General features: G+C 42.6%; 1 protein-coding gene across 3 annotated transcripts in view; it reads left to right on the top strand.

The window, feature by feature from the left end:
• The window catches only part of ATRN (attractin), a 179395-nt gene that overhangs the window by 135695 nt on the left and 30730 nt on the right, over positions 1–12970 (top strand). For all 3 annotated transcript variants that reach the window (XM_033185808.1, XM_033185810.1, XM_033185809.1), the window contains exon 25: positions 12845–12906. In XM_033185808.1, coding sequence (XP_033041699.1) covers positions 12845–12906 — 62 coding nt within the window. The remainder of the gene's footprint in view (positions 1–12844; positions 12907–12970) is intronic.

The following is a 12970-nucleotide window of genomic DNA, read 5'->3' as shown; positions in this document are numbered from 1 at the left end:
TGTAATCCCAGCACTTTGGGAGGCCAAGGCAGACAGATCACCACTTGAGGTCAGGAGTTCAAGACCAGCCTGGCCAACATGGCAAAACCCCGTCTCTACTAAAAATAAAAAATTAGCCAGGCATGGTGGCACATGCCTATAGTCCCAGCTACTCCGGATGCTGAGGCAGGAGAATCCCTTGAACCCGGGAGGCAGAGGTTGCAGTGAGCTGAGATTGTGCTACTGCACTCCAACCTGGGTGACAGAATAAGACTCCCTTCTCAAAATAAAAATAAAATAACCATTAGAGAAATGCAAATTGAAAGCACAATGAGATATCACTACACACCTATCAAAATGACTAAAATTAAAAATAGTAATAACACCAAATGTTGGAGAGAGTGGGGAAAGATTGGATCACTCATACATTGTTGGTGGGAATATAAGATGGTACAGTCACTCTGGAATATAGTTTGTCTGTTTCTTAAAAAACTAGTGTTATACTTATAACCCAACAATTGCATTCCTAGGCATTTATCCGAGAGAAATGAAAACCAGTGTTCTCACAAATATCTGTACACCCATGTTTATAGCACTTGACAGCAATATTTTACAGCTTTGTTTATAATAGCCCAAAACCGGAAACAAGCCAAATATTCCTCAACAAATGAATGCTTAAATAAGTGATGCTACATACACACCATGGCCTAATATCCAGCAACCAAAAGAAATGAACTTTTGATATACAGAAACACAACAACTTTGATAAATCAAAAGCAAATTTTGCTGATTGAAAAAGAAAATCTTAGAAATTTATATATGGCATGATTGCACTTATATAACATTTGAAAATGAAAATTTTAGATCTTGTATTCCTACACATATACTGAATATGTATCCTGAAGCTTCAAATTTCTCTGGCTTCTTAGGACTCTGATCTCTAGACCCTGTTTTAAGGGAGCTTATCTGATTAGGTCAGGCCTACCCACACGGAGGGAGGGAAGATACAGAGCATGCCCGTCAGGAGGTGGAAATCTTGGGGGCATTCTTAGAATTCTCCCTGCCGTAGACTGCATTTGGAATAGAGCTTGCAGGGGTTTCAGTTGTTTCTCCGATCCGAAAGAGGTTGAGCTCTAGGTTCCAGTTAGTATAATTTCATTTTGGCAACATCTCCTGACACTATTAAGATATAGGTTATATATATTTGTTAGGTTATTTTCATGTAAAACACTTGATTAGGGTTCTAGTAAATAAAATTTATTGACTCATTTTAAGTTGAGATTGTTTTTGTACTGACATACCTCTCCATATTCCGAATCTAATTGAACATCATACTTTGTTGCTTATAGCTGACAAATGATTAATACTTTTTAGATTCTTAGTGAAAATCTTGACTTAACGCTGCTGACACTTTTCCCAGTCTGTGCGTATAAGCAGGCTTTTGTGCTGGAGGTAGCCATACTTGTTGCCAATGCCGAGTTCTAGTTTTTTTCCTTCCAGTTCCCTATTGCTCCACCCTCTGAAAGTCACTGAAGTGGTTTTAGAGCTTTCATTCTAGAGGGAGCTCTTCCCCACACTTACTTCTAAGAAGTAATAATTTTAAGTTTCAGAATCAAGGAGATGTTGATTTTCTTCCTGGTTTTTTTGGTGCTCCTTATCTGGGCTCAATCACTAACTTAAATTAAGATCCACTTATGAACACTGCATGCAGGAGCACTTGCAAAAATAAGCGATGGCATGCTCACCATTTAGTTTGCCAAGATTTCCTTGAAAATGCAGGTAAGTTCTATTGCAAGCATGTCTTTTTGCTGTTTGGTACAAATGACCACAGTATTCACTGTGACTAGACCCGTATCATCGTGTGTTCTCAGTCCTCGCACGACAGCCTGGTTGATACTGGTTCTCTCTGCTTTGGGAACCGTATCTGGCTGTGTGCTTTGTGGAGGGCTGAGCTGGTGTCTTCCTGGGTAGGTATATCATGTTCTCAACAAGGGCTGCATGTTTCTTTATTGCTGTTTTCCCCCAGAGCCTTAGCTTTTCTAGGTGTGTAGCATGGCTCTTAAATACACACATTTAGCAACTGTGCAAATTCAGTAAAAATGGAGAGACTTATTTAAGTAAGAGAGTAGGGAAATGTCTAAATAGTGCAGTGTAGGCCATTCAGTTAAATTTCAGTATGGCTTTCAATGCAGGCAAAGCCGTTTTGCCTTTGATTCTCATTTTTTAAATGAGATTTTAAAAATTGAGATTATCATTTTTTTAAAGCAAAGTAACTGAGGAAATCTAATTCTCTACTTGGAAATTTGTGTAAGCATTGGGGCTTTAAAATGGTAATACTAAACTCAAATTCCTTCACTCTGAACCAATCCCAGGATTCTTTTCCATAATTAGGAACAGATCAAACCCTATAACTGCTGAGGGTTATAAAAATCTGACTATAAAAATCTTTGTAAATGCAGCTAAAAAACAAACAAAACCCACAGAATGAAAAGTCCTGTTTCTAGGAGGGTGGCGGGTGTGTTGGGGCCGGTTGTGCCTGTTTTTTGATCGGTTGTTCCTATGGGTGAGCACCCTTCCCTCTGCCCCTGCTTTCTGAAAGCTATCCTAGTTCTCCCCAGTAAGCCGGGGCTCAGCTGGCTTCAGCTATGTCCATAGTTTAGGAGTGTAGTATTCAAGATAAAAGATGGATGGGCAGACAGTGTGTATGTGAGGTGGGAATGTGGGGTGGTGAGGCTCTGGCTTGTTCCCGACTCTGCAACAGAGGTTGTTACTGTAATGTGAAGCTAATATAGAAGCTGTCTGCATGCTGGGTGTTTCATCTACTGTTTTATGTAAGAGGCCAGTGTTCACAAGTAGAGGCAACACAGAATTGGTATTGAGAACTGGGCATTCATTTAGATTTTAGAGTTCTGTTTATGGGTGCTAACAGGATCGCTATACTGAGCAAGGGATGTGTGAAACTTTTGTTCACTTGGATGTGCTTTTTTTCTTATAACAGCTTTATTGAGATATAATTTACATACCATACAGTTCACTCATTTAAAGTACACAATTCAGTGGTTTTCAGTATATTCACAGAACTGTGCAGCCACCCGTCACCACAGTCAATTTTAGAATATTTTCATCACTTCCAGAAGAAGCCCCTTAGCAGTCAGTCCCCATTCCTCCCTCTTCTGGCAACCCCCAGTCTGTATTTCCTGTCTCTATGGATTTGCCTATTGAAGTCACATCATGTTTTCAAGGTTCACCTGTGTTTAGTATGTTTCAGTACTTATTCCTTGTTGTTATAACTGAATAATATTCCTTATATGTATGTACCACATTTTGTTTATCCATTTTTCTATTGATGGATACTTGGGTGGTTTTCACTCTTTGGCTGTTATGAATAGTGTCAGATATACTTTTCATGTTTATATTTACTGTATAATAACAATGCATATCCGTACCTCCTGGTGTTAGTTATCTGTATCTTAAGAGTTTTAAGAATTATAAAGTCATGCTGTAATTCTAGCACTTAGGGAGGCCGAGGCAGGCAGATCACTTTAGCTCAGGAGTTTGAGACCAGCTTGGGCAACATAGTAAAACCCTGTCTCTACTAAAATACAAAAAATTAGCTGGGTGTGGTGAAGTGTTCCTATAGTCCCAGCTACTTGCAAGGTTGAGGCACGAGAATCACTTGAACCCCGGAGGCAGATGTTGCAGTGAGCCAAGATTGCGCCACTGTACTCCAGCTTGGGCAACAGAGCAAGACTCTGTCTCAAAACAAAACAAAACAAAACAAAACAAAAAAGAATTAAACTGTACTTAAAGTATGTGTCTTTCTTTATTTCAAACTATATTTAAGTTTCTTGTACAGCCCTGTGGGTTTCATCATAAAGAAAAAATGTGTCATTCCTTCTTCTCGAAAGTCCCATCTCCTGCTTTTCAGCTTTGGCTTTGGTTGTCTCTTGTCAGCTCTTTAATGCTATTGTTCCCTTGGGTTTCATCTGGACTCTTTTTCCCTGGGTAATCTCATCCACACCATCTGGGAACATTGCCTGTGGCTGGATGGGTAAATCTTCGTCTCTAGCAGACTTCTCTCCTGTGATCTCCAGAGCCAGGAACCCACTAGACTTCCTTAAAATTCATTCAGCCAGCAGACTTTCTGGCCCAGAGCAGCAGCTGTGAGTCGACAGCAGGCGCCTCCATTAGAAGCTCAGTGTTGGAGGTGTGCCCATGCGTTCCTGGGAGCCATGAGAGGGGAGCAGAGTGCCCTGTGTCACCTGAGTCCAAGTTAAGAGAGACCATACCAGAGCTGATCCCTAAGGAGCATGGGAGCTGGGAGAAGGGGGTGTTCATGGTAGGGAAAGGGAATGACCTGCCCTTTCAGGAGCTACCAGGAGTTTAGCAGAGCTGGTGACAGCTGTGAGCATGACTACTGAAAGGCTAGTCATGAAGCAATGTTCCCTGCTCCTCCTCTGCTCTTCTGAAGGCTTCTCTCCAGGGGCCCCACCTTTAACTAGGTACTTTTCAGTTCTTCTGGGAGTTGCCTTTTTATCATTAATGTTTTTATTAGTTCCTGATCTATCCATTTTAGGCATCACTTTAACCAACTTCTTACTGAAACAGAAGGAGATTTTGGTCATCAGCCCCGCCCCCCTCCCTCTAGTATATATCACTGCTCTTAGTGCCTCTGTTAGTTCCTGTGCCATTATCCTGAGGGTGACAGTGATGGAAAGATGCCACTACAGACAGGAAATGGACATAACTCTCTGGGATATGGGGAGACGATGTGCCTGTTACCCACACACAGCTACAAGATCAGGAGACAATGCAGCCATAGCCCACTGAAGGGCAGCTGTGAGCAAGGAGGTGGAGAGCTGGGGAGGACCATTATGAAGAGACTGGAGATTGTGGGCTGTGAACTGGAGTCCGGATGTGACTGGGAGTCGTTGAGATGTTTTAAGCCGAAAAGTCACCAAAGATCAGTGTTTAGAAAGACCCCACTGGCAGCAGTTGGGAGTGTGGATTGGAAGGAGCCAGGCCTAAGTCAGGGAGTCCAGGTGGAATTCTTGTGTAGAAACCCAGGGAAGGGGACCATCTGATGACACACATCCCATAGCAACTTCCTTTCCTCCTCTTCACCTCCACAGTGGAGTGTCTGTTTTTGCTATACAAAGATTCCTTAATGGCAAGGACTGTATTTTATACCTCAGTGTCCTCAGTGTCCTGTGCGAATCAGTTGGAGATACTCCCTAAATGTATGCCATATGAGTATATAGTTGTTAGTAAAAGGACTTTACGGTAGGTATCAGAACTTTTTCTTTTTTACAACTTTTATGACTTTTATAAAGGAGCCAACACCTTTTTCTGATATTGTCAGAACAATTGCTGACCAGTGCTATGGGCTGGCTGAGGTTGGAAACCAAGAATTTGTTATATTAGTCTATGCAGCGTGGAGTTAGAAGATTGGATTGTTCTTGGTTAGAATTTTGTCCAGAGAATTAGAAGGTAGAAGAAAAGGGAGGGCTGAGGACATAAACATCCAAACTTTACAAAGCAGAAAGTTCCAGTGCTCCTGTCTATATTGAAATAGTAAAGAGGGAAATGATTGGAGGTCTGGGATATGCTTCAAAATAATATGAGCATAGGGAAAGTAAGTGGAGTGCGGATGAAACCAGGTTGGCCATGAGCTGATAATTTACTAAAACAGGATGATGAGCACGTGAGGTTCATTATAGTGCTCTTTCTACTTTTTAAAAAGTTTAAGATTTTCCAAAATGAAAAAGAAGCTGGGCATGGTAGCTCATGCCTGTAATCCCAGCACTTTGAGAGTCTGAGACAGAAGGATCACTTGAACCCAGGAGTTTGAAACCAGACTGGGTAATGTAGTGAGACCCCCATCCCTACTAAAAAAAGAAAAAAATTACACAATGAAAAAAATAATACAGGTGGTAGAAGAAGAAATAAAGGTATAAGTATATGATTTGGCCTCCTAAAGACAACTCCAGGAGCATGCCTCTGCTGGGCAGGCGTGCAGCATAGTGCACCCTGGAGCTAAGGTTCTGCTCGCCTTTACAGGAAGCACACAGCATTGTACGGGAGTTTTACCAGTTACCGGTAGGCAGTCTCTAAAACACTCAGGGGTCGGGGCAAAACTCCCTCTCCCTCAACCCAGCCCACCTGCCTTGGTGAGAATGAAAAACGGAGCTTCCCAGCAAGCCTCCTGCCTTCACCCCCACGCACAGGTGCATCAGGGTTTGAGAGCTTCTTCCTGTGGGGCCCTGGAAGCCGCCCTTCAGTGGGCTATGGCTGCATTGTCTCCTGATCTTGTAGCTGTGTGTGGGTAACAGGCACATCGTCTCCCCATATCCCAGAGAGTTATGTCCATTTCCTGTCTGTAGTGGCATCTTTCCATCACTGTCACCCTCAGGATAATGGCACAGGAACTAACAGAGGCACTAAGAGCAGTGATATATACTAGAGGGAGGGGGGCGGGGCTGATGACCAAAATCTCCTTCTGTTTCAGTAAGAAGTTGGTTAAAGTGATGCCTAAAATGGATAGATCAGGAACTAATAAAAACATTAATGATAAAAAGGCAACTCCCAGAAGAACTGAAAAGTAACCTAGTTAAAGGTGGGGCCCCTGGAGAGAAGCCTTCAGAAGAGCAGAGGAGGAGCAGGGAACATTGCTTCATGACTAGCCTTTCAGTACCTTTTGATATTTCAACTATGTATGTAGTTCTCTAATGATTTCTAAATTGTTAATGAGTGTGATAGAATAGAAATTCTGGAGAATGGTAAAAAGGAATTGCTAGGAGAAAATTAGAGAAAGGAAGCACAGAGCAGTATTGAGGTGGGAGGTTGGGAGCAGATAGATGGTGAGTGTTCGTTTGCATGGCAGGAATGAGTGGCTGAATGGTATTAACTGGCCATGGGGCTCTGACCAGAGCTTGGGTATACAGTTTCTGTGCCAGCACAAACCAGCATTAGGTGCGTGGTGTGTGAGGCCAGGTGATGGTCATGTGGATGTGGTCCAGAGCTGTGGTCTTGACATAGAGTTTCATATATCAACTTTGGTTGTGGTGGTTGTTTTGTTTCGTTTTTTAAGAAAAAAGAAAGAGTTGTTTTATGTCACAGCAAAACTCAGGATGGTGACAGCACAAGACCCAGGTCAGAATATACTCAGCCAGGGCTCACAGAATCTTCCATCCTTTGCAAAGCCAAGGCCTGAGTAGAAAGGCTGTTGGCTTACAGGGCTAAGCTCTTGTGGGAGGAATCAGTCCCCTTCTGGCTTCCAGCCTTGCAGTGTCCAGAAAGGAAAGATTGGCATGGTCAGACCAGGAGCCCCGTGGCAGCTATGGACACTTAGGCTCTCTCTGGTTCTGATGTGAGCGGTGGACATTCACGAGGTCTTCAGTGTCTGCAGACACTGGCCTCAGGGAGAGTAGAAGAGCACATGGGCTCATTCTGGGCTGGGCTTTCACCCTTGGTGGAGCCACTGGTCCGCAGGGGTCCATGGGAGCCTGCGGAGATTCTGCCCAGTACATACATAACCTTGCGTTTTCTCAGACCCTGACAGATGCTGCCTTGAAGTAGAAAGACTTCACCTCACAGGGTGGCCATCTGTCCTTTCTCTTCCTCTCCCTGTCTTGCGTGCTCATGATAATGGATAGACAGACATCTCCACGGTAGGAATAATACAGCCCTTCTGCAGTCCATGGTTCCGCAGCATATGGTCAGTAAAGTTTGATGAGGAGTGCTACATAAAGTGTAATTAGTTCTGCACCACAGGGTCTTACCTTCCTAAAAGGAAATTCTGGTATTGACTTAGAAATGCCAGTTTTATCCTTCCGACCAGAACCCAAGTCCTGACTGAGGCCAGAGGCAAATGAGAGGTCCTTTCTTCTCTCTTTTCAAATTTTCTGATTAAACAGTGAGTTTTCCTAGTCATTCAGTATTCATTCATTCGTCCATTTATTCAAGCTTTTGAGTACCTACTTTGTAGATGGCACATAGTAGATGCAAAAATATCACATTGTTATGTGGTAGTGGAATATAAGAAATGCCATACTTCCTTATTTTTATGGTAATCTTGGACTCGGGTTTTACCGACTGTACTTAATTAGAAATTCATTCTCAGCCTGTTTTGGCAGAGACCCATTCTCTTCCCTCAGGAACATACAGAAACCTCAGGGCTGAACTGAGCTCAAAGGTTGGGGAAGGCCCCCGATCTGATCTTCAGTCGCTGACTGCTGTGCCCGATTCCCTGGCCCCTCACTCTTGAGGGCAACATCCTCAGTGGCACAGGCTTGGACATAGAATGACACTTAAGCTCCAGAGCCTCCCTAGCCTGCCACAAGGCCGCCCCACATTCCCAGGCGCTTTCAGAATGCGAAACTTCCCTCCGTTCCCTCCCTTTCCCTGCCTCCAGGTTTCAGCCCAGCCTCTCCTTTTGTGTCAAAGCGCTGTCCTCTCTTCCTTCACCCTTATCCTTCCCCATCTCCCTCCCACTCCCCAAAAGAGCCAAACTAATTATGGGGCTTTAACCTTCCAAGTAAAGGTGAGACTATTTTTTTTTCAATGCAGTTCCTGAAATGCTAAAGAAATTGTCTCGGGAAAGGAGCACAGGAGGAGTTTTGTTTTGTTGTGAGACAGTCTCGCTCTGTCGCCCAGGCTGGAGTGCAGTGGTGTGCGATCTTGGGTTACCGCAACCTCTCCGCCTCCTGGGTTTGAGCAATTCTTGTGCCTCAGCCCCCCGAGGAGCTGGGATCACAGGTGCACACCACCACTCCAACTAATTTTTGTATTTTTAGTAGACACAGTATTTTGCCATGTTGGCCAAGCTGGTCTCGACCGCCTGACCTCAAGTGATCCACCCACCTCAGCCTCCCAAAGTACTGGGATTACAGGCGTGAGCCACTACGTCCAGTCTGATGTTTAATAATTTCTTACTTCAGAGTTTCCTGAAGTGTGGCCTATGGAGACTAGTATCAGAATCACTTGAGGAGCTTAAAGATACAGAGATCGGGATAGGGCCTGGGATTCTGACTTTGTTGTAAGCTATCCAGAGTTTGAGAGCCATGGCCTAGTTCTTGGAATACAGAAGTATATCTGCTCTTGTATGGGAAGTAGGGAGTTACCTTTTCATTCATTCTTCTACAACAGTAATTTAAAAGTTAGGAATCAGTATCTTCATAGACAGAAGAATGCAGGAATCCTCTTCTCAGGATATCTGTCTGTACACAGCCATGGTATATGGTAAACCAAGCTTGTGTAACCCATGGCCTGCGGGCTACATGCAGCCTGGGACGGCTTTGAATGCAGCCGAACACAATTCATAAACTTTCTTAAAATATGAGGGTTTTTTTATTATTTTTTTTAAGCTCATCAGCACTATCGTTAGGATTAGTGTATTGTGTGGCCGAAGACAATTCTTCCACAGTGGCCTAGGGAAGCCAAAAAGATTGGACACCCCTGTATAGACTGTGATTATCACACGCCCTGAGAGGGAAGCAGATCAGTGGTGAGGGAGCGTAGAGGAGAGCCTGCCAGAGTTTCCAGTGGGGCCAGGGGTGCTGAAAAAGGGAGGCAGTGATGTGCTGAGCCAGGAAAGACAGGGAGTACCCCCATGCACACAGGCAGGGAGGCTCTCTGGTGACCGTCTGCTGTCAGGTATAGTAGTATAGTGAGCAGAAGCACTTTTGGCTGAAGCGCAACATTAGTGGTTGAGGAAGTGCAGGTCCATAATATCTTACCCCAAACCCTGGGGCTCACTGAGCTTCCAAGTTCAGAGTTTTTCAGAATTGATGAACACATCCAGAAGGCCCATGGGGCAGATACACCTTAGACATAGTGATGAGAGTGGAGTTGGAATTGGGCTGTGGAAGCATTAGGGCGTGAATTCTGGGTTTCTTGGAGTGTGGAGTATGGTGTCTACTGTTTGGAAATATAGAAGAATGACATTATGAGTTTTATTTATAAAATATAATTAGAATTTCTTCTTTGTATTAAAATAGATTTTTATATAGGAAATTTTCATTTCCTTCAGTATCAGAAAGGGCCCCAAATCCATTTCATCATTTCCATAATAAATTATGAAAGAAAGATTTGATTGTGATATTGTCTTTAAAAATGAAACAAAAAAGTATGGGAAAATAATTTTAGAGTTAACAAAATTTATGGTTACAATCATGAAGCAGGTATGATCCTGCTTCATGAGCCAAATTCATAAAAGAAAAAAAAATCAGTCAGATCTCACTGAGTTCTATGAGACAGATCATTATTTTTCTTGTTAACATATTGGTGTTTATTCAGCAAATGCTTATTAAGTGCCAATTAATGTATCAGTGGCTGCTTTAGGCACTGGAGATATATGGTCAGTGGGGATAAGGGGAATTCTCTATCCTCAATCCTCACAGATCTTATTTGCTATAAGTAGTACAGATACTGGCTATGAATTAAATAGAGCAAGATAAAGAGATGGGGGTGTGGCTTCAGTTATGCACATGGTGCCCAGAAATCTGTGAGCTGCATCGTGGAGTCCTTCACTTGAGACTGATTTCACAGCAGGATGTAAAAAGCAGCAGCCAGGAAATTCCTCAGTTTTCCCAAAGTCCTCTCTTAATCTCGTTCAGAGAATTATGAAACACTTCCTATGCCTTCATCCTTTATCCCTTCTTCAGTTGATAACTGAAGGGCTAAATCTGCCAAGTCTTTCTTTGCCAGTGGTTTTGTGTGAGCAGTTCTCCAACAGCACCTCCACTAAAATCTTGTCTTTTGCAAAATTGATTTTACAGTTGGTTTGCGTTGTATGACTGTAAGTAGCGAAAGCCCAATTTATGCTTATTATCAAGTTTATGCTTTTTACATTGAATAATTTTTAATTACCTTGTGTAATTTTTAACAGCACTCCCCTTCATTTTCAGAAGTGTTCAGTTTGAAACAATAAGTTCATCACCTTATCAGTCAAAGATTGACCAACAAAGACTGACAACAGTAGGTGGGGTGTTCAGCAGAGTTAGATGCTTCTAAGTGGTCAGTGCATTCGTAAACATTTTCATCTTATGAGTTTTGCCTCCCCACACAATCTTGTAACTATGGAGACTTAGATGATAAAGATTCAACATAAGAGGACCCCTTTAGAGTCTTGGGTACCAGCCATACTGGCAGCTGTTTTATATGAGGTTCTTTATGATTATAATTTGGACATGAACATGGAGTTGTCCTGCTTCAGCAAGAAATCAGGCTAATAACCATTAGCATCCAATGTGGGGAAAGGCGGGGGCTGTCCTGAGGAGTGTTGTGTGGCACATGAACACCAGATAGGTCCTCAGACAGTGCCCTTAGCATGCTGTGGTTTTTGGCATCTAGCAGGGAGTAAAAGTATCTCATGGATTCTTTAAGTGTAAACACTGAGGACACACGTTTTAAAAGATTGAAATCCAGACAGGGCTGGGGTGTTCTCTAATCTGTTTTCTTCTCTCTCTTTATGTGTTATAACTTGAATTCTTCATTGTTTATATAATTGTTTATATAATTGTCCTGCAATCTTATTTAAAACTTTTATGTGAGGACCATGGCTCATATTCCGCAGCTTTCCTTCTCTCGAGGAGTTGGAACTGGTTGTTGTGATAAATGAAGGACAAGAAAAGAAAGTGGTTTCTGTTTATTATATGAAATTGATGTAACTTTGTATTTCTGATTATAAATGGTGGCCAGAGGGAGGACACAAAAGCTTCAAATTCCAAGCCCCATAATGTACTATGGCTTGAGTAGTGTTGGAACTTATTTGTTTATGGAATGTCAAAAAGAAAATACGGCCATCAAAAAAGCAAACAGTGGAAGTCTCTTTTCTGACCCCTGTGAGTCTGGCTCTAAAAACAGTGCAAGGGTTGGGGTTGGGTGGGACTAGGAAAGCAGACGCTGGTCATTTACCTTCCTGTGTTTGTCATGCAAATTGTCTATACTGGGATTGTCACCTTGGTCAGTGATTGTTTCGTTGATAGTACCATTGTCTCTCCAAAGAGAGCAGAGTTCCCTAAAAAAAGCAGGCAAGTCACCACAACATCTGGCCAGTAGCACGTATATTGTAGGTGATAGTAAGGACGCAATTCTCGTATTTTATCAATTCAGAGGTATGCATTTTTTCGAGGGCTAATATCCTTGAAATCATGATGTATCTTATGGTCAGTGACTTAAAAAGCATTATTATGTCATAGTTAAATTGACAGTGTTTTTCCTAAATAATACACAGAATAATGCCTTTTTCAGCCAATGTTATTTTAGAGTTGATGAAATATGTTGTATTTTTATGTTCTTGGTATGAAGACTATTAACTGTATAATAAAATTATTTAAGTTCTGATGACATATTGTCAGATGATGTTCAATGTAGCAAAATGTGAGGCACAATTTTTTGTAAAAAGGACAATATCTTGCAGTCAGTACACACTGAGTACATAAATGTTGACAGAATGAAGAGCACAGAATGGGGCTGCCCACCTGGAGGCAGAGCCATGAATCGGTACTGAGGCAAACAAGGAGAGCTTTGTGTGGGTGGAGGCACGGGGAGGGAGCGCTAGCCTTCATGGAGGCGTGCGAGAGGCGTGCGAGGGTCTCCAGGGTCAAACGGAGAGAACCTCAGAACTGGTGTGAAGCTCAGAGGGGGTTGCAGGAGGCCGTGCTAAAGCCTTAGCGTATTGCTATGGGGCTGGCAACTAAACAAGAAAACTAAAAGGGTGAGGTACTTTTCCTTCACTGAAAAAAGTTTCCTTAACTTCTTTAAAATGTAAACTCTGTTTTCAGCTTAACTCTTGAAATGAAAAGCCTGAATCCGTGGTGGTTTCATGACCTGCATAATCACACTACCTGTTTTTCTGTCACAGATTGCCTTCTCCCAGCACAGCAATTTTATGGACCTGGTACAGTTCTTCGTGACTTTCTTCAGGTAATTTTGCTTATATAGACTCTCTCTGTTCTTTTGATTTAGGCACTAGATCCATTAATAGAGT

The sequence above is a fragment of the Trachypithecus francoisi genome, unplaced genomic scaffold, assembly GCF_009764315.1.
Source record: "Trachypithecus francoisi isolate TF-2019V2 unplaced genomic scaffold, Tfra_2.0 Lachesis_group21, whole genome shotgun sequence".
NCBI lineage: Eukaryota > Metazoa > Chordata > Mammalia > Primates > Cercopithecidae > Trachypithecus > Trachypithecus francoisi.
Note: the sequence above shows the minus strand (reverse complement) of the source record. Positions and strands in the feature narration are given on the sequence as shown.